The sequence below is a fragment of the Metopolophium dirhodum genome, chromosome 1 (genome assembly GCF_019925205.1).
Source record: "Metopolophium dirhodum isolate CAU chromosome 1, ASM1992520v1, whole genome shotgun sequence".
Classification (NCBI taxonomy): Eukaryota; Metazoa; Arthropoda; class Insecta; order Hemiptera; family Aphididae; genus Metopolophium; species Metopolophium dirhodum.
In genome coordinates, this window is record NC_083560.1 from 144,681,408 (window position 1) to 144,708,976 (window position 27,569).

At 33.1% G+C, this 27,569-nt stretch overlaps 3 protein-coding genes and 1 pseudogene across 3 annotated transcripts; 2 read left to right on the forward strand and 2 right to left on the reverse strand.

Annotated features, from left to right (window-relative positions):
- The first annotated feature begins 11,120 nt into the window (after window positions 1-11,120).
- On the forward strand, window positions 11,121-11,966 carry LOC132933101 (E3 SUMO-protein ligase ZBED1-like). Its single transcript, XM_060999430.1, has one exon. The coding sequence runs from the start codon at window positions 11,121-11,123 to the stop codon at window positions 11,964-11,966; it is 846 nt and encodes a 281-aa protein (XP_060855413.1).
- A 2,460-nt stretch (window positions 11,967-14,426) lies between these two features.
- LOC132933102 (uncharacterized) lies at window positions 14,427-15,038 on the forward strand. Its single transcript, XM_060999431.1, has one exon. It carries the CDS (start codon window positions 14,427-14,429, stop codon window positions 15,036-15,038), a length of 612 nt encoding a protein of 203 aa, XP_060855414.1.
- Window positions 15,039-15,187: 149 nt separating this feature from the next.
- LOC132933103 (uncharacterized) lies at window positions 15,188-16,538 on the reverse strand (annotated as a pseudogene).
- An 873-nt stretch (window positions 16,539-17,411) lies between these two features.
- LOC132933104 (uncharacterized) lies at window positions 17,412-17,987 on the reverse strand. The gene has a single exon (XM_060999434.1). It carries the CDS (start codon window positions 17,985-17,987, stop codon window positions 17,412-17,414), a length of 576 nt encoding a protein of 191 aa, XP_060855417.1.
- Between the last annotated feature and the right edge of the window lie 9,582 nt (window positions 17,988-27,569).

Here is a 27,569-nt window from a genome sequence, read left to right on the forward strand (position 1 = left end):
TCATTAGTAGACAAAATCGATGAATATCTTTGGATACCTTTTTTTATGCCAAAGTGGTAGTATATTCCTGGTTTTACTTCTCTTATATTTAAAACCTTTGTAGATGTTGATTTTAATAATGTTCGACAATCTTTTGGTAGGTATGTAAGTTGTGCTTTATATTTTAAGACACTCAAAAGCCTGTTTACTGTGCTTTGAGGAACATTACAATCAACGGCCCACTCACCAAGAGATTTTTTGATGTCATCTTTATTAACATATAAAACTGCATTGCTATAATTCATTTCATTAGGAATAATATAATTTATTGAAGTATTTGAAGGCAAATCCTTATAACACAATGCACCGTCTTCTCTTGCATCTTCTGGAGGGATCTTTTTTGAGGAATACAAATTATTGGAAGCAAAATTATCAATTTCACTTTTATTGAAAGTAATAATTTCTTGGGTCGTTTCTTGAATTGGAGAAATATTAAATTGAGGTTCTAAACTATTTGACAAATTTACATCAAGTAAATTTTCTAATATTTCCATCTCTTGTTGTATTTTTCTCCGCTCTGTTCGATAACTGCTAGCTGCATTCATTTTATGTACCTAGTTAAATATTTGAAAGCCTATAATATATTATACTAGGTTTATAATATATAATTATACTATATAATATATAATTACTATTCATACATAATATATTTAATTTTCTAATTTAAGAAATATAAATTATGTTACTGGTAGTATGAATATTCAAGTATAATGTTTTATAATGCCAAAGCAATGGAATACTTTATGATCAATAGAGATGAAACAAAAATATATATGAAAAAGAAAGAGATAAGTACATATATAATTAAAATATAATAAACTATAGTCTTATTAAACAAATAAAATAAATATAATACAAATTTAATAATTATATATAAATAACCTAGGAATAGATAATACAATTTTAATACAAGATTCAAATTCTTATTAATATAATATAATATAGCTACTATATGTTATTATAGGCATATAGATTCTTACCACTCAGAAAAACAATATATCAAATAAATAATAATTATGAATTATGTAGCCATATAATTATATTTAAACCTAAATTATACATTATTATTATGTCTATAGGTAGGTACACTATATATTATGTATGTTTTATATGTGTACAAAATATGTAGGTACAATATATATGTAAATTCAATTGAAGGCCCCGGTGCAAAAACCAGATACGTCCATTTTTCATAATGTTCAGGAAACACAAAAAACTATCTATAAAATTGGGAAATGAACCAAAAATTAAAAACGTGGTGTTAGTCTTTTTGTAAGATTAAGATACATGACTTAAACAAGTTCTATTACCAAATATTTCCACCACTGTAGCCTGCAGTGACTTTTGGCCTTAGGGTTAAAAAATACGCCTCGTCGACACGCTACTTTTCTGCATTTATATAATATAATAGATTATATAAATACCATTTTATTATGAATAAAGCATATAAATACCATGCTCACAGAGAAATATATATAATTTTAGAATTAATACTTCCAAATACAAAATAAAATTCAATAGGTAACTACTTTATAATATGTTTACCTATAGGTAGGTAGGTACCTACTAGGTAGGTACTTACAAAAAATTATTTTATTATATAATTATTACGTTTATCTTTTACTGTGATCCTAATAGGTATATAATACTAATATTATGATGTCTCTCTTGTCTGATCAAATTGAATAATATTCGCAACTCGCTCATTATTAGTTGAAATAATAAATTATATAATTTATAGGTATATATTAGATATATAATGGGTACACAATTATATACACTACCCTATTATTATAAGTTTTAATGAATAAAATAACGTGCATATAAAAAAATCGTAAAACATTAAAATACGTAGTACCTTATACAGTATATATATAATAATATATAATATTATATATTAATATACTATACCTTTAGGTATAAATATACAGTATCTCTATATAGGTTGTTATATTTTATTATATATTATAGGTTATTCATTTTATCTTATCGTACGAATTGGACAGTCTCAATAATGTATCGTACCTACAGTCCTACGTACCTACGTACCTACAGTCAGTTATCATCACCAAATTTAACCCAAATTATTTTCTTATAGTAATGAACAAAATTTGGGGGTGCTCAATAAAAAGTTTGAAAGTTTAAAATTAAGGACCACCCTAACCTACATGTTTATAGTTTATCGATTGGGTAAAAGTAGAACATAGGCATATAATAGGTTCATAGGTATTAGGTACGTTTTTTTTTAAATTTCTGCTAGGTCACGCGTGCGTTATCACTACCAACAATTTTAAGCATTTATAAAAACATCGAATGGAATAATATTTTAAAATATTTAGTGTATAATATTTTCAAAGTGCGTTGTTGGTGTTTCAGTCCAGTTTCATCCAAGGATTCCACTTTTTGGTCGCATTTTTCCTGTGGCTTGGACCGTGAGTACCAATTATTGTTGTATCCGTTATCACTTTGGCGATTTCACACTATCAAATTATCACCGTCTACTTGGATCAGCTGTTTATTTTTTTCCTGTCTTGGAGACTTTAACGCAAGGTACCAAACTACATTAACTCTCGCCTACTGGCCGTGTATGCAACCGACTTTGCATTACTGTTAAACTGGTTGTATCCAATTGTGTCATGAGTAATCCAAAAACAACCACTCGCAGTGGCGCTAAATTACTGGCTGTCGCTTCTCCTAATGTTGCCTCTTCACCTGCTAGCAGTTCTCCATCCAACAATGATATCATGACTACGTTATTATCCTTTCGAACTGAGTTTTCTGATTCTTTTAAAAAACTGTCATTGACGCAAGACAATCAATTTAAAGAGCTGAAAAATGACATAATTCAACTGTCCTCTCTTCTTGCGGAACTCAAAGCTGAAAATAACATTCTTAAGGATGAAGTGGTTTTTCTAAAGGATAAAGTCCTGAGGCTGGAATCCTTGGATTCTCCTGCCTTTTCATCCACTGTTGTATCACAAGTATTCCAGGAAACGTTTGAACGAGAAAGATGCTCTACTAATTTATTGGTATACAGTGTTCCTGAGTCTTCCGCTGAATCCAACACTCAACGTATCACTGATGACAAATCAACTTTTGAGAGTATTGTAATTCCTCTTATAGGCAATCTTCCTGCTCAATACAAAATGGTTCGTCTGGGTAAAGCTCAGGCTAACAACCCTCGTCCCTTGAAAATAATTTTTGAATCTAAAGAATGCGCTTCTAAATTACTAGCTATCTATTATGAGGTAAAGAAAAAGGGTACTAACTTTCCGCCAAACTTCCGAATTGTAAAAGATAAGACTCTACTTCAACGTACCCTACTGCGTAACTGCCACTCTGAACTTGAGCGTAGGTCTCAGGATAGCGAAGTTGGACTGCAGATTGTTCATATAAATGGTCTCCCGAAGGTCGTGTTTAGCAATCCTAGGAATGGAAATTTCAACCAGAGGCCCACATTCAACAACCCTTAACTCATTCATCAGCTAGCAAGTCTGTCTCTGGTTTTTACCAGAACTGCCGTGGTCTCCGGACGAAAATTTTAAATTTTAAATGTAATGTAGCCTGTATAAATTATGATTTTTTTGTATTAACTGAAACTTGGTTTACCGATTCTTTTGCTGATAGTGAACTTGGTCTTACCAATTATAATATTTACAGATATGATAGATGTTCTAATACTAGCAATTGTTTAAGGGGTGGCGGAGTTCTCATTGGGATGAGAAAAGATTTATCTTCCAAATTAATTGCTGTTCACGAAATTAACGTCGAGCACTTATTTGTAATGCTCTCTGTTGGGTCCTATAGGTTCATAATTAATGCTGCTTATTTTCCTCCTCTTAGTCCACCTTTTTTATTTGAAAATTGTATGTCCTTATTGGAAACTATATATCAACAACATCCTGAACACACGTTCTTACTCTGTGGTGATTACAACTTGCCTGATATTTCCTGGTCTAATGATTCACATGGCCTTACTTATACTTCTTCCTCCCCTCTTCGTGTGCCTTGTGTTCCTGAACTACTTGCCTTCAATGGGTTCTACCAAAAAAATTCTGTTTTAAACTCTAAAGGTTCCATTCTTGATCTAATTTGTTGTAACACCGATTCCGCTATAGTTTGTGAATCTCTTGAACCGTTTGTTCCGCCTGATCCTTATCACCCACCTCTTAATATTTCGCTACATAATATCTCTACCTCTACTACGTTAAATAACTCGCATTCCTTTCACAACTTCAAATAGGCGGATTACAATTGTATTATACATTTTCTGTCTTCCTACGATTGGGTCTCTACTCTATCCAACCTTGATCTAAATACTTCGGTTAATACCTTCACTGATTCTCTTCACAGTTCAATTTTGAGGTTCGTCCCTCTGTCCCACTTTTATAAATCAACTTTTCCTTCCTGGGTATCTAAAGATCTCAAAACCTTAGTTTATCGTAAAAATAAAGCTCATGCTATGTTTAAATCTACATTTGATCCTGCTGATTATAGAGTCTTTTCTCTACTCCGTTCAAAATGCAAATACATGTCTAAAAAATGTCACAAAACGTTTGTTGAACAGTCAGAAAAATCTTTATCCTTGAATCCCAAGAAATTCTGGGATTTTGTACGTAGGAATCGTTCTCACAACGCTGTTCCGAACATAGTTTCCTTCGATGGTGTCGATAGTTCTTGTATTCAGGAAAGTGTAAATTTATTTTCTAAACATTTTAGTTCTGTCTACTCTTCAAAATCAATTATTCCAAACCTCCAGTCTTTAGACTTACCATTTTACGACTTACCAAACAACTGTTACTTCACCCCTAATGATGTTCTCCTCAAGCTCAACAGTCTGAAAAATGTGTTTTCTTTAGGACCCGATGGAATACCAGGGGATTTCCTCTACAGAATAAGATATGTTATTTTCAATCCTCTTTGGTCTCTATTTCGAAGATCCCTTGATGAAAGTACATTTCCTGACATGTGGAAAATCGGCTCTATTACTCCCATTTTAAAATCAGGCAACCCATCACTAGTCACAAATTATAGACCAATTTCAATTCTAGGACATATGTCTAAAATTTTTGAGTCCTTAGTCCTAGACTCAATCCAGCCTTCAGTTAACATGATTTTAGCCAACGAACAGCACGGTTTTCGCCCAGGCAGATCTACGGTTACTTGTAACCTTAACTTTTCCAATTACATACACGGTTCTTTTAAAGAAGGATCTCAAGTTGATGTTGTTTATACCGACTTTGCTAAGGCGTTTGATTCAGTTAATCATGAGGTTCTTATCTCTATACTTCGTGCTTCTGGTTTTGGCGATCCTATCCTATCTTGGTTTAATTCATTCTTATTAAATAGACCGCAATGGGTTAATATGTTCAATACAAAATCTGACATATTTTTATCTACCTCTGGTGTCCCCCAAGGTGGACATCTATCACCCCTTCTTTTCTCTTTGTTCGTTAATAGTGCTTGTACCTCCCTTAAACACAGCCAACTACTCTGTTTTGCTGATGACATGAAGTTTTTCCTTAAGATCTACACGGTCGATGATTGTCTCAAACTCCAGGATGATCTTAATAGATTCTCTGCCTGGGCAGAAACTCTTGGTCTTACATTAAATGTTAATAAATGCCGGTCAATGATATTCACCAGAAGTCGCTCTCCTATCACTTACTCCTACGTTTTGAATGGCTCTTGTTTAATTCCCGTTGATTCTAGCATTTGTGATCTTGGTTTTACATTTACTTCCTCTCTTTCTCCTCGTGCCCACATCGATAAAATTACTTGCAAAGCTCTCAAGGTTTTGGGTTTTTTTAAAAGAATATCTGGTGAATTTAAACTCACCAGCTCTCTCAAATCCATCTATTGTGCAGTTGTACGCCCAATCGTTGAATATGGCTCTATTGTATGGGATCCTCAAACTGCTGATGCCTGTATTCAACTCGAACGTGTTCAGCGTAAATTCTTATGCTATATGAAGCACAAATTGAATGTTAACTACCCCCCTCATGATTATACTCCTCTACTCCGTCTCATGAACTTATCTTCCTTAGCTGACCGTCGCCGCTCGCATGCTCTTGCTTTTCTTAATAAAATCTTATCGGGATCTGTTGACTCCCCTTCACTCCTTGCACTAATTAACTTTAAAGTTCCTGTTAAGTGCACCCGCAACACACATACTTTTTTTTTTCCTCATTGTCCTACAAAATATTTACAAAACGAGCCAATAAACCGTATGATGAAATTAGCCAATGAGGACCCGTCATTTCTTCCATAGTATTATACTATTATCTTTTATTTTGTTTTTATATATAACTCATGTAAGGAGTACCGATGTTCCACACTTAAAATTAGTATGTAATTTTTGTCAACATTACACCATACATATCTGTATCATGGGCTCACGCCCGTTTATAATTAATAAATAAATAAATAAATAAAAAATAAATAAATAAAATAGCTATTCCCTAGTAATAATTTAACTAATTAAAGGGCAATGTTATTGATAGCCGATTGGAGGCTTTGGTTCTTAAGTCAAAATACCTAACCATCTTATGTATCGTATTTTTTAAGTTTAAAAATCAACGTATTCGAACTTAGTACCGTAAAAGGGGGTGAATAGGGTCAATTTTAAAGGTTTTTTGAGAATATCTCTTAGAGTTTTAAACATAGGTTCATTATTTTTTTTTTTAATGAAAGGTAAGATGTCTCCCAATATAATTTATTATAAAAAAATATATTCCCATAACCGGATTTTTTTATATATTTTTTTAAAAATGTGACCCTATTCATACCCACTATGGGGTGAATATGGTCACATGATTATTTTGCTCTAAAAACCTATTCACACTGTCCCAGAGGTTAATAGGGTCAGAAATATAAATTTTTAAAAATGTTAAGTTATACCTATGAAATGTATTGATCAGTGAAAAATAGTTGAAAGTAGTAAAAATAAAAAAAAAACACAATTGAAGTTTAAATTAATGAATACAGTTCTTTAATTTTTGAATTAATAATACAATATTTAAGCAATAGGCAGGTAATAATATATTTTTAACAAAAGAAGTAAGCACCTTCATATAAAAAATAAAAATAAACAACACTGGCTTTTTAAAGAATTTTCTTAAACGCGTTATTTATCACGCATAATAATATTTTCTTTTTTATACCTAATACTAATTTAACATTTTATTCAGTCCTTGAATTCAAATCTGTTTTTAATCAAACTTAACAAATTAATAGGTACAATTCTTAAACAATTAATAAGTAGGTAGATATGTAATACCTATAACAATCCAGTATTTAAATTTACTTTAGATAGGTAATGACATTTTTAAATACTAAATAAAATAAAATAAAATAAAACTTAACATAGGTAACTTTTTACTACCTAGGTATTATATACTGTTTAAAATATCACATAGTTTCACAGTAAATTGCATTCGACCCCTGCGCAGACTCTTTGGTGGAGGAACTATCATTACAATATCATCTAGCTTAAATGTGTAGAAGTCAATGATATCTGGAAATATATATATATATAGGTTCTTTGGTTTCATCGTTGTAGCTACTTGAGAAGTTACTGGATCTGGTAAATGACCCTTCATAAAGTTCACCTTTTTGTAATATTTGTATGATTTTAACAAAATATAATTTCTTAGTTTCACCATACTTAACCACGACCCATGTGCCTTCTTTGATATTATTTTTATAATAATATTAGACATTTGGCCCACATTAATTAAATTTGAGCTTGAGCTTTGTTGATCTTCTTTGGCCTCATTAACTATCATTTCAATGTCCACTGGTGTATCTAGGTTCATGCCATTGATGTCGTTTGCTTCTAGGATCGGGTATATATTCGCGAGGCATTTCTAAAACAAAAAACAACAAAAATAACTTGTTGTTTAGACATATACACTATATAATTGTTTAAACACATATATTGTTATGTTCTACCTATAACAACCTACACATTTGAATCCAAACAAAAAAAAATCCAGCAAAAACAAAAATATATTACGTACGTAGGAAGAAATCTATAGGTACCAATTAATATATACACACTGACCCTATTCACCCCAAAAACAAATTTTTTTTTGTTTTTTTTTTTTTAGATTTTTAAAAATAATATAAATATCTATTATATTTGAACGAAAGAAATATTTTCGAGTTCAAAATATGTTTAAGTAACTTAAAAAACTTATTCCAAGCACTGTACTTACTTTGATCTGCGATTTCCACATAAAGTTTGTTAAGCTATGGAAATTCAACACATGATAAGGTTCAGATTGCACTATCTACTGATAATAGAAAAAAATCATACCATATGATTGTGACATATCTATAATTTTGTAATGCGTCTCTAGTTTCCAAAGACACATTAACATTATTGATATCATTATTATTTTATTTGTTATCACATTAAATAAGAAAAATACAAAACACTGACCCGATTCACTTCCATGACCCTACTCACCCCCTTTTACGGTACACATTATGTTAAGTGTGCATAGGGATTAGGGACCTTTCGTCTCTACTAATTGATAGTGAATAGGTACATAATTTAATTGTATATGGATATTTAGTATTTATTTATTTCAACTTACTATATACTACATACATATTATATAATATTTATATATTCCTATATTAAGTTGATACCTACTCCCTGTAAGCAAAGCTTGTGGCGGGAGTAGGGAGTATTTTACATAATTATTTATATTTTTACACAGTTTACAAGTATAGCTTTAATTTAATTTTTAAACGTAATAAAAAATAATAACCTATTAATAATATCTATAACTAAACAAATCAAAATAAATGTACAATAATAATGATAATGAGACACTAGTCAAACGAACGCATGTACATATTTTTAATTGCTAATTTAAATTTATTTATATTATATATTTGCTTAATTTCAGTAGGGAGTTAGTTAAATAATTTAATACCTTTATTTATATAGTAATTTGTCAATTATGCGGTATTTAGTTTAATTAATTTTAAATTGCCATTGTAAATTTAACTTCGTTTCATAATTATTCCTTAAAAATAAAAAAACATTTCCCTATTTGACTTAGTTTTTTTTTACTATTTTAAATTTTATTTTATGATTATATAGTACTATATTATATTATAGTTTATGGCTTATGTTAATTATTATTATATTATATAATGCTTATATGTTATTATTAATTAATAAATAAATATATTTTTGAGTATTAAAATTGTGTATTTATTTATTTTTATTGATTCATATTATTAAAATTACCACTTCATTAGAATATAACAAATATTTGAGGCTTAGTTTTGGCTGTTATATTATTTATAGCAGTGAAGTAAAGTAAACATGAGATCCTAGTTAAAATATTATATCTGTTTAGTACTATAAGCCTAGCTGTAGTGGCAGGCAAGATATTACAAACAAGATTATGCAGGTTTATTCCTGGAATAAATGTGTCCCATCTTGCAGTAAAATATTTTAGTATTATAGTCTGTATCTGTCATACATAATTCATTCAGATTTCTGATTTCTTGCACATTACTGCTCAATTCTATTGCCAGTATTGTCCTAGTGAACTAATTTTTTAAAGTGTCAAAAAATTGTAACATTATTTAAAAATATGGATTATGGATAGACGCACAAGTAGTATTTGGGGATATTTCACTATTTTTGACCAATTAAAATATATTGCTAAATGCGATACATGTCAAAAGAAATATTCTTATAAGTCTAATTTGACAAATCTTCGTAAACATTTATCCACTTGTCATGGAATCAACTTGCCGATAAATACTTTGAATGTAAGTACCTAATAAAATCAAATATTTTTAATTAGTCACTGAATAAATTTAATTATTATATTTAAATAATTTAATAACATATTAAAAAATTTTAACTTTAAGCCACTAGTTTATCATGTATAGTTATTAAAAGTATAATTTGATACATTAGTGCATTTTAATATTTTGACATCTTTTTATTACCAATATTATACATATTTACATTTATTTAAAATATAATCCAATTAATGTACAATATTTTATGAAATTAAATTAAAAACTGATTAAGATACAAATTGTATAGATACTCTATCAACTATTTAAATTTTTAAATTTGAATATTTATCATATTTTGAATTAATTAATTCTAGAATCGTAATGAAGGTGAACAAATTGATGATCCCGCACCAGTTGCATCATGTTCCTCTGCAATATTACCATCAACATCTACTTCTGATGTATCTGACCAAATCCCTACACCATCTTCATCAAATGCTTTCTCCTTGATCCAAGCTTCAAATTCTTCAGTCCGCAAACGTAAACAAACATCTGTTTCAAATTATTTGCCAAAAAAATTATCAGTAGATGCTAAAAAAAAAATCGATCAAGTACTTTTAAAACTTTTTGTAAAAGATTTTCAACCTTTTAAAGTTGTTGAAGATTCGGGCTTTATTGAATTTGTAAAAGCGTTGAATCCTAGTTATGAACTGCCTAACCGTAACACGATATCAAAAGTCCATATTCCGGCCATGTATGAGAGATGTTTAGGAGAAATGAAAGAGTTGGTATCTACCTTCGAGAGTGCTTGTTTGACCACTGACTGCTGGACATCCAGGAACAATGAAAGTTTTATGGCAATCACCATTCATTTCATTGACTCCGAGTTTATATTAAAGTCTATACTTTTAGAGTGTCGTTCTTTTAACTTGAACCATACTGGAGTTAATTTGAGCCAAGCAATCAAACAAGTATTGGTTTCTTGGAGTTTAAACGACAAAATTACATTCGCGGTCTCCGATAACGCTTCCAATATTAAAAATGCCCTCAATTCATTATCTTTTAAAAATATGGGATGCTTTGCTCATACATTGAACTTAATAGTATAGTCAGCCCTTGTTCTTGAAAATGACCTAATAGACAGTGTTAAAAGCATAGTATCACATTTCAGAAAAAGCACTGTAGCTAATAATGTATTTAAAACTTACCAAATAAATAACGGTATAAAAGATCCAAAGAAGCTTATTCAAGATGTACAAACTCGGTGGAACTCTACCTACTACATGATAGATAGATTTGTTGAGATGCAAACATCAATTAGAGGTACATTAGGTTTATTGGATAATGCTCCTGATACTTTGAGACCCGAAGACTGGACCATTTTACAAGATCTAATTAAAATATTAAAACCTTTCGCAGAGGCTACAAAAGCAATAAGTGGACAAAAATATATGACAGCTTCACTTGTAATTGTTATAGTCCAGGGGTTATACAAAGTGTGCAATAGTTTAATAAAAATTAATTTGTCCCCAAGAGCATTGCTTGTAGCTAAAAAGTTACTGAGTAATATGGATGCAAGGGATGGTTTTAAGAACTGTGAAAAAAGTATGACACTTTCTAAGTGTACATTCTTAGATCCCCGATTTAAACACCTGCCTTTCATGAATATGAATCCAATAAAAAATGAAATCATTGAAAATATAGCACAAATTATTCGAGATAAAGAACCACAGAGTCAATCAAATGTAAATATACAGCCGGATCCAGTACCCGAATCTGAAGAATTATCAATTTGGAGTGAAATTGATCGTAATGTGGCAAGATTTTCACCATTGGGGACTGCAAAGTCAAGAGCAATAGTCGAAGTTCAACGCTACTTGGATGATGCAGTTATATCCAGAAACGAAGATCCGCTTAAATGGTGGAAAGACCAAAGCTATAACTACCCTAATCTAAATATATTGGCCAAAAATAGTTTATGTCATTTAGGTACATCAGTTCCCTGTGAAAGGATATTTTCAAGTGCAGGTTTAGTGCTAAATCAGGGATCGGCAACTGGCGGACCGCGGTCCGGATCCGGACCGCGGAAGGCAAGACTATGGACCCTGTCAAAATATTGTACTTCATCTTCATTATGTTATTTTCTGTAATAGTATTATTATTAATACAGACATTTATTTAATTTAATTTATATTTGTTTGGTTCGACATACATTTGTGAGGCATCGTTTTCAAAAATTAATTTTTTGAAAAACAAATATCGGACAAAATTAACAGACTCTCACCTTGAGGACACATTGCGCATAAGCTGTTCTCCACGAGTTCCCGATTTCAAAAAGCTGGCTAAGGAAAATAAATGCAATTTTTCGCATTAAATAATTTACTGTAATAAATATATTTTTTTTCATACTTTTAATTTTGTAATTATTAATATAAATTAATTGTAATAACTGAATAATTATTTTTATTTTTATACTGCTATTTTTATTATATAAAGATTTGAAAAAGATTTTTTTCACTGGACCTCATTGATTTATTATTTTAATCTTTAGGACTCCAATAGAAATTACTTGCCGACCCCTGTGCTAAATGATCGGCGCTGTCGTCTAAAAAGTGAGAAAGTTCATATGTTGTTATTTCTTCATTATAATTTAAAATAATTTAAACAATATTGTATTTTTATATAAAAAATACTTTATGTAAAAGGTAAAATGTATTTTATTACATTATAAATGTAGTAAACAAGTGTTTATAATTTATATTCATAAAGGTTAAATAGCTTGAATTGTTTTATATTGAATTTGAATAAGTATCAAATTACTAATTAGACATCATTAAATAAAAGAAAATTATAATATACCTATAGTAATATTAATGTTATTTTGTAGTACTGTAAGCAGTGACAGTAGTATCAGTATCACTAAACTTAAATAATTTATACTAATTAAATAATATTACCTATGTGTTAAATATTTTAATAAAATAAATTTTGATATTTTTATTACCATTACTTTTCCAATTTCCTTTTCATTATTTATACTTCATAGGTAGATACTGTAGTAGTGTAGTGTAGCATATACATCCTTTGTTAAAATAAATTTCTTGGTTGATAATTATTTTAATTTGATACATGCGCAATTAAAACGTAGGTATATATTATATACTGTTTATAACTATTAACTAAGTAACAACGGAACGGACTGTTATTCCGATGGTAACTACTAACTGTTATTAAAAACAATTAACGAATAACGATAACCGAGAACACAAATTAAAATTAAAATCGATGTTTTCTAAAAGAAGAAAACCGGTAACTCAGTAACTGTTATTTTTTCTTCCAAGTAACAGCTTGTTATTGCTACTCGTCTGATAACTGTTACAAATAACTGTTCCTGTTATTTTCACCCATCACTACCGCTTACCCTTTCTAACCCTCTGACCCTTCTGACCCCTTTAACCCTCTGACCATCGCGTACGTATATTATATTTACCTTTGAAAAAAACGACAAAAAAACATTTCGCTGGACCGGGGATCGAATCCGAGTCCTATCGCTTACCAGACGATTACATTACCATACCACCTACACTTACGATCATATTATCTTACCCCAGTTAACACAAGCATAACCTTTACGGGGTAACCTCGCTTACGTGCGTAGCGCATGCACACCGTAAAATTTCTGACCGCTGCATCTCGCATACGTGTGTATGGGTACAACCATAATATCACTCACCTGACTAACACAATATAATATTATTTCATCGGCGCGTGCGTTCAACAGTCACCTCACCAATAGGTACATATAATCTATACCTTGCATATAATATAATAGAAATGTAACCATATATTACTTACAAAATTACTACTACTATATATAAATATCGAGCCAACATTGCATTTATAATATATTTATTTTAAAAACAAAATATATTTAAAAATATAAAATATATTTAATTTAGTTTTAAAAAAAAATTAGTTAGGTTAGTACTATGTTTAACATACTTGGTGAAAATGGTGACAACGAATGAAGCCATTCATCCATCTGAGGTTGTCGTGACAGCGAAGGAGAAAATGCTACGCCACCTATCACATTCAACGCGTATGTTTCCGATGTTGTAGGTTGAAACATATCGGGTAAAGCATCCAAATGTATAGATGTTAACAAACGAAGCCATTCATCCATCTGAGATTGTTGTGGAGGTGAAGGAGAAAATGTCATACCGTCTATCAGATTCAGCGCGTTTGGTCTCGGTGACAACGAACGAAGCCTTTCATGCATCTGTGGTGGAGAAGGCGTTGCAGATGGTGATAATACCCTGTTCCAATTATTATTTTGAATCTGCAACTCTTGGTAGGAAAAGTATCCAATATCTTCGGGTTGAGTCTAAATAAAATGTATTATTTTATATTATATTGAGTCTAAAGTAATAATTTTATTTAAAAACTTACCATCTCTGAATATCTGAAGGGTGAGTCTCGTAATGCAGGGGGGCTCCACGGTGAGAACACAATCGGTTGTGCACACTGACTTAAATCGAACGCCGCAGTAATGGGCATCCGTTGAAAAAAATAAAAAAATTACAATTGAACTTACTAAAGTGACTTGGAAGATGCCTATTATCAAAGTCAGTGATAGAGAAAAATTAAGGTTGCTAAAGGTAATAGATTCGCATAGAACACTGTCGTGTGCGTTCAGAACCTGGGATCTCTGTGAATATCCTGTGCTCCCTAGAAATACTTCTCATTCGTGGACGGTAAAGTCTAGCAGCTTGCTCGAAAAGCCGAGATTTGTGATGTTTGGATTACAAACAGATCGAAAAAAAAATATCGAAAACGATGCTGGTCGATTCGATCACTGTCAACTAAAAAATCTTAAGGTTCACTTAAATTCTGAAGTGTTCCCATATGAAGACTTTCACGCTGATTTTAAAAATAATACAACTAGTATATTGTATAAGGCCTATACAGACTTTCAAAAATCGTATTATGAGAGAGACTACAGCGAACCATTATTATCAAAACATATTTTCCAAAATTATGTTCCAATCATCGTTGTTGATTTGTCACACCAGAACGACAACGTCAAATCATCGACCGCAGACCTACGAATTGAATTTGAAATGGGTACAGTTATTCCAGAAAAGACTGCAGCCTATTGTTTAATACTACATGATCAGATTATAACTTATAATCCGTTTAGCGGCGATGTTAGAAAATTGTAAATACCTTGTAATTATTTTCATATCTTGTAATTTTTTTTTTTTTTTTATATATATACCATGTAATCATTACCTTATTTTCTAATAAATAAAAAAACTTGATTTTAAATATCACGCTTGTTTTTTATTTTCCACAAAATTATTAAACAATATTAATCAAACAGTTTTCGTTTTGCATTCCGCTTATTTATTATTTTCGCGGGCTTGTCAAAAAAAGATACCGATGGTGTAGGTGATTGAATCGAAACGTTGAACGATGATGGACCATCGTTCTCATCAACTGGTAAGCTCGCTGACGTAGGTATATATCTGGGTTTTGACCATGGAGCGTAATGCGCCAAATCGTCAGATTCAAACGATGTGGGAAGAGTGTCTATGTTCGTCGTCGGTGGACTGTCAGGATCATCAATAGGCTGTACAAATAATAATTTGTTAATATATATTTATTATAAAAATCAAATGTGAAATTTACCGATGGTTTTGTTTTCCGAGCTGGTGCCCATGTAGGTGCCTGTGTAGGGTTGATTTACGTTAAAAATTTATCGATATCACATTCCTTGTCAGCTACCTAAATAATTATTATAATTATTAATTGTATCATTTTTAAATTTATAAATTATAAATTACCCTTGCTTCTGAAAGGTCTTCGTGCAATGGACCCATACTTGAATATCTCGGGGGTGAAATGAGACTAACCTCGGATTCAGCGAACAACTATAAAATAACAAAATACAATAAATATTTTGTTTTACAAGCGATATAAATGATAGGTTAAATTACCTCGGATGACATTTCCCCGCCCCATCGCTGTGCCCATTGTTCAGCTAATTGAGAAGTTGCAAGTATTTTGAGCTGACTGATGAAATTCATGTGTTCTTTAGGAGTGGATCCAATAATTTTATCATCACTTAAATTTTTGATAAAAACGATCATTTCTTCGGGTGTCTTTGGTGGAGAATCAACTTTGGTAAATTCCTGGTCCAAATAATTACCCATAATCACAAACTGTTTTAAGACAAGTGGTCGTATGATGGTTGACTTTCGAACGACTGTTTCGATAATACACCATTCTAAATATTGCAATTTCATTAAATCCATCCTATTTAGCAATACCCGACATTCAACTTGTGTTTTTGATTCAATGACAAGCATAATTTCCCCTCAATACACCATACTAGATAGCGAAATAATTTCGGTTTCCAAAAATAAATTTCGCATATATTTTTGCGGTTGATCCAAAATAAACGACAATATATTCCCCATCAGGGAAAATATACGTCTTAGAAAGTCGGCTGGCATAGTAATATACCGCGATGGTGTGATTATTTGCACTACGGTGTTGACTTCGTCCGTAGGATCAAGTCCTACATTCAAAAACTTACGGTCGGTGAAGTCAAGCATAAAATTACTGCAGTCGATGAGATCCGCAGGCGGTGTAGGTGGCACATAAGTAAACGTCTTCTTTTTATATAACTCAGCGTTGACTTTGATTGATCCAGCCATGTTTAACACTTAAACTCACAACAATTTTTCAGAGCGATTGAAAATATACGTGTACAACGGTTAGGTTAGTACATTTCTATTATATTATATGCAAGGTATAAATTATATGTACCTATTGGTGAGGTGACTGTTGAACGCACGCGCCGATGAAATAATATTATATTGTGTTAGTCAGGTGAGTGATATTATGGTTGTACCCATACACACGTATGCGAGATGCAGCGGTCAGAAATTTTACGGTGTGCATGCGCTACGCACGTAAGCGAGGTTACCCCGTAAAGGTTATGCTTGTGTTAACTGGGGTAAGATAATATGATCGTAAGTGTAGGTGGTATGGTAATGTAATCGTCTGGTAAGTGATAGGACTCGGATTCGATCCCCGGTCCAGCGAAATGTTTTTTTGTCGTTTTTTTTTCAAAGGTAAATATAATATACGTACGCGATGGTCAGAGGGTCAGAGGGGTCAGAAGGGTCAGAAGAGTCAGCGGGTCGGAAGGGTCAGAAGGGTCAGCGGTCAGAACTCCCCAAATCATACTACTAATGGAACACTGTTTTAAAATATTTGGTGTATAATGTTTTCAAAATACGTTCATCATATTTGGGTGAAAATATTTGTGGATCAAATATTTACAAAATATTTGCACAATATTTTGAAACAAATATTGGCATTAAAACCTTTTTCAAATATTGTGAAAATTTATATATTTTAAAATTGCTGTGTGGGTAAATATATTTGTATGGGAAAAAAATAATAATAATCACTTGTTGTGAAACTGAGTAAAATTTGAATTGAAAAAATTAAACAGTATAAACTGGGATAGAAATCAGCCAAAAATCTGATCGTCCAAGCGGGAAAGTCGTGGATACACGTTTTTAAATCTCCCTGGAACAGTAAAAAACTGGGATAGTAAGCACCCACAAATCTGATCGTTCAAGGGGAAAAGTCGAGGATAACCGTTTTTTAATCTCCCTGTAATTGTAAAAACTGGGATAGAACCTACATATACTACCTACATACCCATCCCTACGTCTGACATAATTGTCTAAAATACAGCACGCTTTTACCACATCGTCCGCAAAATTAGGTTCAACTAACATAGCACTATTTAAAACCCTCCATTTGTTTGCCAATATACCAAACGCACATTCAACGTATCTTCGAGCTCTGGATAGGCGGTAGTTAAATATTTTTCGTTTAAATGTAAGACGTCGCCCGGGGTATGGCCTCAAAAGATTTCTATGTAAACCAAATGCTTCATCCCCAATAATGACGTAAGACTGTGGACTGTTGTTTGTATTAGGTAAGCAAGTAGGTGCTGGTAAATTCAACTGTTCAGAGTAGAGTTTTTTTCCGAATGGACTTTCTTTGAAAATTGGAGTGTCACTGTCTTTACCATATGTACTGACATCAATAGTAATAAAACAATAATCAGCGTCCACTACAGCCATTAGCACAATGGAAAAATATTTTTTGTTGTTAAAAAATAGTGACCCTGCATTATTTGGATTAACACAACGGATATGCTTCCCGTCGACTGCTCCAATGCAGTTTGGGAAGGTGGTTTTTAAATAAAATTTGTTGGCTATATCTAGCCATTGGTTGGGGTTAGGTTCTGGCATTTCTTGGGGTTGTAAGGTCTCCCATAAAGATTGGCACGTTTCTCGAACTATACTACTTATACTACTTTGTCCAAGTAAAAATTCGAACTGCAGTGCTACAAAATTTGTTCCGGTTGACAAATACCTGTAATTGTATAATACAAACCACTTTAATTATATAGCTTGAACACAAATAATTAAACGATGTTTGTATATAAAGTTGCATTTAATCACTGGAAAAATTTAAAAATATATATTGATTTTACAATTTTTTGTCAGTCTAGTCTTACTTTCCGGTAATTCCGACTCTGACAAAATAAGGCCGATATAATATTATTTTTCTATAATTATGATGTTATAAATAGATATTAAATATTATCACGTTACTTCTATTGATAATTATATTTATACCGTACGGCGTTTCCATCATAATAATTATAAACGTGTTGTTTGTATTATAAGTTATAACGTATGCACTATAATAATATATATAATACATACAATTCGATGTAATGGGACAGTACTGCTATAGCAGTACTAAAACATTGATTTATTTAGGCATGCTTTAACTTATTTTTGACAATCCTCACTGTCCGTCAATGTGTTAAAGTACCAACATATTCTCTTTCATATCAGAAATGAAGATGATGAAAAAAATCGGAGCATTTTTACTAAAACGTTGTGACAGACACAAAAAAAAACATAACATTGTAAAATCGATACAATACTCGCTCCGCTCAGAATCTAAAAATATAAAAAAAATATATTTACACTGTTGATTTTTATGAACATTAATTTCAAATTTGGACGAAATTAGATATTTAAATTTAAATAAATGATGTTAGATGCTATAAGTCTACATTTCTTATTCGCCAAAAATACGATATTTAAGATTTTTGAAACGTCATATCATATGATCTAAGTATTTTTATAAACGAAATATTTTTAATAAATCCTCTTACTGTATCGTAGACTCATACACAATACATTTTTCCATGGAAATACATATTATATTTATACTTCTTACTTTTAATTGATGAAATCAAAAAAAAATGGAAAAACATCAAAGACAATTAGGGTCGAGATATTAATCAACAAAAAAATACTATTAGTGGCAGTGCATCAAAGTTCTCTAGAAAATACGCCTATGCAGATGTCCTTACTTTTTAACAACCAGCTTAAAAAAAAAGACTGTAAGTACAATATAATTCTCTTTTTTTTTTTTGATATAAACAATTAACTTTAAATTGACATAATTATTACATTTCTAGAACAACAGGCAATATTTCTACACCGTCGACTATCGTTGGGACAGTCCAGACAGATAATGCTTCTAATGTTTCCGAAGAAGATAACTTTGTACAAATAAATGATTCACTAGACAATATAAATACAACTACTCCTGAGCATAAAAGTACTCCTGAGCCTACAAGTTCCTCCGAGCCTAAGCATTTTTATTATCATTCCTATCAGATTTCAAAAAAATGAACGATAGTCAAAAATTAGATTTTAAGATTTTATTCATGCAATCAGTAAGACACATTTTAAATCCTTCCAGCGATCATCCACAATATTCAAACATACAACAGTTCAACTACCCTAACAACTTTTATTTTTCTAACTCTCATACTCCTTCACTAAACCAATTTCCGGTACAAAGTTTTCATCCAAGTGTTACTCAAACTGTACACACCCCTTCGAGCCATTCTCAACCACCACAAAGTTCGTTTTCTCCTACTGATTATGAGGATATAGGCATGCATCACAGTGTTTAATTCTATATAAGAATTGTTTTGTGTTTGAAAAGGTTTATTTATTTATTTTATTTAAGTTATTTTGTTTTTATTTATATTAGTAGTTGGTACAAGATGTACGTTAAAAAAGAAAACAATTATTACTTTTTTATTATTTTATGATTATTTTCAAGATGAGAATAAAATATATTGTTTTATAGGTACATAAATAACGGTGCATCCGAATTGCATGCCAAAAAAATAAATATAAATCGGGTCGTCCGAATTGCATGCCGTCTCTTGGAGGGGTCTGTCCGAATTGCATGCCGTCTCTTGGAGGGGTCTGCCCGAATTGCATGCCATCTCTTAGAGGGGTATATCCGAATAAATAACTTACTTTTCAACTGGAGGATCGTGATTTTGTTACATTACAATAAAACATATAAATATTGTAGAAGGTGACACTGTGAATAAGAATCATAAAATAAAACTCTTTACAAAAATGTAGTTTTGTTTATTTTGTTGTCGGCAATGACATGTATGCCAACTTTTCTACATATAAAAGTCTATTAATTTCATTATTTTGAAATTCCGTCATCACTAAACTTATACTTTTTTCTTTTTCTAATATTTCCCGGTTATTGTTATAGATATAATTTCACAATTCGTAATAATGTCTGGATGTGTGACTTACTGACTTCATAGGTACCCAAATATTTTTTTCGGTACACTAAATATAATAATACGTAATATGTATTTATCATTTATGAACATATTATTATTTTATTTTAGTAATGAAATGTATTACTTAATTGTAATATTTGTAATTTGTATGCGTTTGAAAAAAATATTATATTGGAATATGGTAGATAGTTCAAAGGAAAATCCTATGGTACAATAGAATTTATGGCAACGCGTTATTTTTTGTAAATACCCCGCGACAAGCCAGTAGAATGTGAACTAGGGAAATAAATAATAATAGTGCATGCGGGTATGTGGCGAATGTTTAGAGACCAATGAGTATAAAAATATAATAATAAAATATTATAAATATAGATTTTCGGTGACACATCGTTGAACATTCAATACCCACTTACATAGATATACTATTCATAGAATAGTTCAAGATACGAAACAAGATTATTATTATGCACAGTATTCATCGCTTCGTTGTTGACATTTTTTTTCTACGACTTATTAGTTATTAAGGCGGTCCCACACGACTGGTGTACTTGGCCAATATTTGTCACTGGTGATATATGACCAACATTGGTCTTTGCTCCTACACGACTGGTGTATATTCACAAGTATTCATTAATATTTATTTAATATTTATCAATGCCCAGCGCTGGTACACTTGCCATGGCAATTGTATATACTTCCACATGGATTGTATAGTTGACCAGTTCATATACGTTTATCAAGTTCTCTCATCAGTGAATTAAATTAAATAAGTCAGTTCGAAATGGATCCCGAACAGAAGAAGGTCGTTGCTGTTGCAAGCTATATTGCTTTGAGCTGTGCGTACTCGTTAAAAAAAAAGACAAAAGAGAAAAACGTAAAAGAAGATGGTGGATGGTTTCTATTCTTCAAAGTCGTGAGAGGTAAGTCAATTATATTAATATTTATAAATAAAAAATAAAATCATGTACCTAGAAAAATTAAAAGTACATATTTATAAAAATTGTTAATATTTGTATTAAAACTTTTCTCGTAGGTATAGTGCTACAAATATGCTGAATGATTTAAATAAAGAACCATCGGGAAAATTCGAAAATTTTTGTAGGATGTATGCAAGTGATTTTGAGAACTCGATTAATAAAATAGGGCCTCTCATCACAAAAAAAGACACAAATATGAGGAAAGCTATTCCAGCCCAGGAAAGATTGGCCATAATATTACGGTTTTTAGCTTCGGGAGATAGCTTTGTAAGTTTGTCTTACCTATTTAAGGTATCAAAACAGATTATTTCATCTATAGTACACGAAGTTTGCAGTGCTTTAGTTCAAATCCTAAAAGATGAAATAAAAGTAAGTTGGACATTTTTTTAAAATATTAAACTAAGTTATTTACAAATTTATTTAGTATTTATTTATAAATACTTTTTTTAAATATTTTCAATATAAAGTATTTTTGGTAGTAGTAGGGTAAAAAAGAGATTTCTGGAACCGCATCCTGCTAGCACATCCCGCGAAACCCGTTTGCACATCCAATATACAACTCTACACCCCGCATACATCTATACATCTCTACACCTCTGCATTCCCCCCGCTACCCCGCTCTTCATATACCCACAAACCATCAATCACGCACTTATACGATTTCCCCCCGCCACTCTTCCCTATCAATTAGCCGCGGAAAATAATTTAAAAATTTTTTTGCCGAACCGGGATTCGAACCCAAACGACAACCACACCACTGCACAACTTCCTCGCTTATGTTTAAAAGGTATATTCTATCTCATTTAACTTGTGTTTACGACAATCGTTCGCATACGTACGAGATGTATAATTCCCCCCCCCCACCACCCCAACTATACCTTACAAAGGGCCGCCGCGAACGCGTGCGAGCCCGCCACCGCGTTATCATATTGTTAAGAACCCCTGATTAGTACATATTTTATTTTTTATATATCTATATATGTTAACAACATATATAGACAATCATAATGCAGAGTGTGTGTCGTAAGACGCTGCTACCGCGGGAACCGCTGAATAAGGGTTTTTTATGTGAGACGGGGCACCGTCACGACAACACACAGGGAGTCAGTCAGTCGTAGAATTACGAGTGTTTGATTAACAGTTTGTAGCTATACTTAAGATTTTTACTACCAATTTTAATACAAAATACATTAATTATTTTAATCTTAAATTGGTGCGTACGTTTATTTTGTGTTGTGCGTAAAATCCATAACATTTTTGGTGGCAGCGGTGGGATCCGTAGATTCCGGTGTTACGCTTAAAGTAAAATTTGTTTTAAGTGTTTAAATAGCTAAGTAAATCGCGCACTGCGTCTATGTACTCAAATACGAGCCGCAGAAAATTCAAACACTCCAGATCAACTCAGACATTCAGACCTTTAACATTCAGACATTCTACAGAACATTCCTGAAAATTACGTAAATAATATTATTATTATTATTATTACCATCGGCGTAAGCAAATTCTTGGGCGTGGCATTGGTGCGCCGCCCGAAGCCGACATCAGTCGAACCAGTTCGAGCAACGGTAAGACATCAAAATCGAAATCGATAGTCAAAATCGAAATCGATAGTCAAAATCGAAATCGATAGTCAAAATCGAAATCGATAGTCAACATCAAAATCGATAGGCACAATCGATATTGTTATCAATATTGATAAGAGTTATCAAAATTGATAAGACTATTGATAACATTGTTTACAACAACAATAACAATAACGGAGCAATAATTGAAACCCACTACCTGTAGTGGTCCTCGCGCCAGCAGTTTCGGGGCAAGCGAACGTCCATTCAACAAGAGCTGTCGAAGAGGATTTACGTCGTTTATAATTCTTTTCACTAGCAACACTCAGAGCCAACCCGACTTATCCAGACTCTTTCAACAACACACATTTCCAATGACAACACTCATGGCGGCATCAATACAGTTTGCGGTGTTGTGAGTAACAGAACATTTACTAACATACTAACAATTTAAATTAGTTATTGAAAAATTTTTTTTTTATTTTTTTTTATTATTATTATTATTGTCATCAAACCTAGTAGTGATAACATTTAATAATTTATTTTAACTGTTAACAACAGTAGTAGTAGTTTGCATAAATCGTTATTGTGTAACACTTAGTTGATGAGTGATCCGGGAGATACTAATAGTAGGACCCCTACCCCTGAATTGGAAGATAGAGAGGAAACTTTCGAGGACCCTCTCCCTGCTCCACGTCTCAGTCTCCCTGTTAGGTTTGCAAATCCACAAATTCCAGAATCCGAACGACCTGTTGCGGAAATTTCGGGGGATAATCTTTTTATCAACCAGACCAATGAAATCATAGAATTTAACGAGACGTTGTTGCAAAACGTTAACCAAACCTTAGCTGCCGTAGATAGCGTGCTTGTTCATACGAACCATACCTTGCATACAAATATTTTAGATCAGACCATCACGATGACCGATGACGGATCCCTTCTACAACCAAACAACCTCGAAACAGGAAATTCCCGACAGACCGAAAATCCACTGACAAACACTTCAACACAGAACAACCCACAAGAACTCCTATCACAATCTGGGAAATCCGTGGACACCATCGGACTAGAAGCAGCCTTGAAGTTATTACCATCGACATTCAGTGGGGAAAATCAAGAAGATCTCGAGCTGTTCCTAGAAACATGTGAGTTCGCGATTATGTGTGCCAATGAGAAAGCTAAGCAGCGACTGCTCCAAGGCATTATTATTCGGCTTACGGGAAAGGCCCGGGCCGCAGTAAAATTTCGTTCGATTCAATCCTGGACTGAGCTCAAGGATACCCTAAAAACGTCACTAGAACCCCAGCGAACTACGCCACATTTATATTTAGAACTGTATTCTATCAAACAGAAAGGAGATGAGGACGTAATGACATATTCATCGCGTATTGAGGCCTTACAGACTCTCATATTAGAACAGGAAACAAACGGAAAATCAGTAGAAGTCGCCACAGCATTGGAGGACAGTTTGAAAGCACAGACCATTCAAGTCTTTATAGAAGGATTGGGAAAACTGAAAGACTTCATAAAGGCTCGGAATCCACCAACTCTTGACAAAGCGATTCAAGCTGCAAGAGAAGAAGAAAGGGTGAGAAAATCGCACGACGAGTCCAAGCGTTTCTATGAACCGTCTGCTAAACAAAACAATGGGAAAACACTTACAAAGAAACCTAGTACCCCTTGTTTCCATTGCGGAAAAATGGGACATTGGGCCAGAGACTGCAGGTCTCTCCAAGTGAAGCCAAATAATGGTCAGACACCTCAAAACGCCCAAAAGGCGATCGTTAATACAATTACTTGTCGTTACTGCAAGAAACCAGGTCACACCAAGGAGGAACGCAGGAAACTAAAATACGTAAATTCAAAGCGATCCGCAGAATCTCCAGCTACTACCTCACACAATTCAAAAAACTCTACACAGTCGAGTGCCGACGGCGGGCGCCCGGCAGGAAGCCTGAAAACAGCCGCAATCTCATTCGCAGAAATATCTTAAATAATACGGCTCGCCAGAAATTGAACAGGATCATGTACAGTTTCAAAACCCTCAGACCATTCCAGCAAACAGCAAATTTTTAATCGACTCTGGCAGTGACTTAAATTTAATCAAACTCTCATCATTGCGCGATGAAGTAATAGTATACGACCATACCGTGTACGAACTCAAAGGAATAACAGATAATTTTGTGACGACTCTAGGATCCGTCACTATCGAACTCCAAATTGGAAGTGAAAAAAGAAGCGTTGAATTCCAAGTTGTTAAATCTGATTTCCCAGTACCAAATGAAGGAATCTTAGGCAAACCATTTATTATCGGACATGGAACTATAATCAACTACCAGTCAAAGGAATTAATCCTCCCTCCTCTTGTGAATTTAACCATACTACCAAGAACAGAAATTCTCGTTGCCATTCCAGCTCCCAATAAAACAGAGGGTTCAAACATTTTAATTTTAAGCCAAAGCATTACCAATGCCCTCACCTGTGGAAATTGTGTTACCACAGTGAGAAATCATCTTATATACGTTCCCTTTATTAATCCAACAGACAATGAAGTTCAATTACAAATCCCTCAACTAGGGCAACTCGAGCACGAAGATTTCAACGAAGCTAATGTGCACTTATCACAAATTTCGGAAAATACGGAACCTTGTGTTGATGGGACCAGAATATCTCTCTTACATTCAGCCCTGCGAACCTGCCGTTTAAACTCAGAAGAAAAATCCTCATTAATTACTGTTTGTGAGGAATACTCTGATGTGTTTCAATTGGAAGGGGATAAAATTACCGCAACAACCGCCATTACTCACGAAATCAAGACTTCTGAAGCCGTTCACCCAATTCATGAAAAACCATACCGACTACCCCAGCGACATCGACAAGAAATAACAGAACAAATGGAGACTTTAGAGCGAGAAGGTGTAATTGCCCTTAGTGACTCTCCGTGGAATGCTCCTCTTTTGGTGGTTCCGAAGAAACCGGATGTTAACGGAGTAGTGAAATATCGAGTATGCGTTGACTTTCGACGACTAAATCAAGTTACAGTGGGAGATGCTTTTCCACTTCCCAATATCACGGACATCTTGGATCAGTTAGGCAAGTCCAAATACTACAGTACACTCGATTTGGCCCAAGGATATCATCAGGTGCCAATGAACCCGGCCGATCGCGAGAAGACAGCTTTCTCTACGGATAAAGGCCATTTTGAATTTTTGCGGATGCCGTTTGGTCTAAAGGGTGCTCCCGGAACATTTCAAAGGATGATGAACAAGGTACTTTCCGGCCTGAATGGGTTAAAAGCGTTCGTATACCTTGATGACATCATTATTTATGCTAAGGACCTCCCAGATCATTCACAAAAACTTACAGAAATTTTGGAAAGGCTCAGACAATTCAATCTAAAACTACAGCCCTTGAAATGTGAATTTTTGAGGAAAGAGGTCACTTATTTAGGACACCAAATTACTGACGAAGGCGTTAAGCCTGACCCGAAATTAGTTGAATGTGTTCAGAATTTTCCAGTACCCCAAAACGTAAAAGGTATCAAATCGTTCTTGGGACTCTCTGGGTATTACAGGGCGTTTCATACAAAATTATGGACAGATCGCTAAACCACTAACTTCGTTACTTAAGAGGGATGTGCTATTCAAGTGGAGTGATCTATGTCAACAGTCATTCGAAAAACTGAAAAACCTTCTAATAAATTATCCAATCCTTCAGTATCCAGACTTCACCAGACCCTTCAATCTCACTTGTGATGCTAGCAACTACGCAATTGGTTGTGTACTTTCTGAAGGTCCAATTGGGAAGGACCTACCCATTGCTTATGCATCCAGAACATTAAATAAAGCTGAGATAAACTATAATACCACTGAAAAGGAATTAGCCAGCATAGTATGGGGAGTTAAAACTTTTCGCCCGTACCTTTTTGGTCAACAGTTTAATATTATAACGGACCATCGAGCATTGGTGTGGCTGTTTAACCTAAAGGACCACAGTTCACGGCTAACGCGGTGGCGTTTAAAATTGGAAGAACACCAATACACCATTCATTACAAACCTGGCACTAATAACACAAATGCAGATGCTTTAAGTCGGATAAATCAAATCGTCACCAGATCATCAAAGGCCGCAAAGAACTCAAAACATCCAGACAATACAGAACCATTAAAAACTTCAGAACCTCAGAACGATCACAGCTCTCATCAAGCTAGTTCTTCTATAGAAATACAAATCACCGAAAATTATCAGGAATTTCTGCAAGCAGATTCAAGTCTTAAGAAACCAACTAAAAAAATTAGCGAAGTATCAGGAAATATATTTGAAATGGATCCTAGCATTTCCCTGGCATGTTGCGTTTCGGCGGATTTCGAGATGACACACGGAATAGCTGTACAAATAAGAAGAAAATTTGGCAACCTGGCACAGCTACGTAGACTACAGAAAAAGGTTACCGAGGTAGCATCCCTAAAACATATT

Excerpts from the sequence above, each read along its gene's own strand:
- LOC132933101 (XM_060999430.1), top strand. The coding sequence starts at position 11,121 with ATGCAAACATCAATTAGAGGTACATTAGGTTTATTGGATAATGCTCCT.
- LOC132933102 (XM_060999431.1), top strand. The coding sequence starts at position 14,427 with ATGCCTATTATCAAAGTCAGTGATAGAGAAAAATTAAGGTTGCTAAAG.
- LOC132933104 (XM_060999434.1), bottom strand. The coding sequence starts at position 17,987 with ATGGCTGTAGTGGACGCTGATTATTGTTTTATTACTATTGATGTCAGT.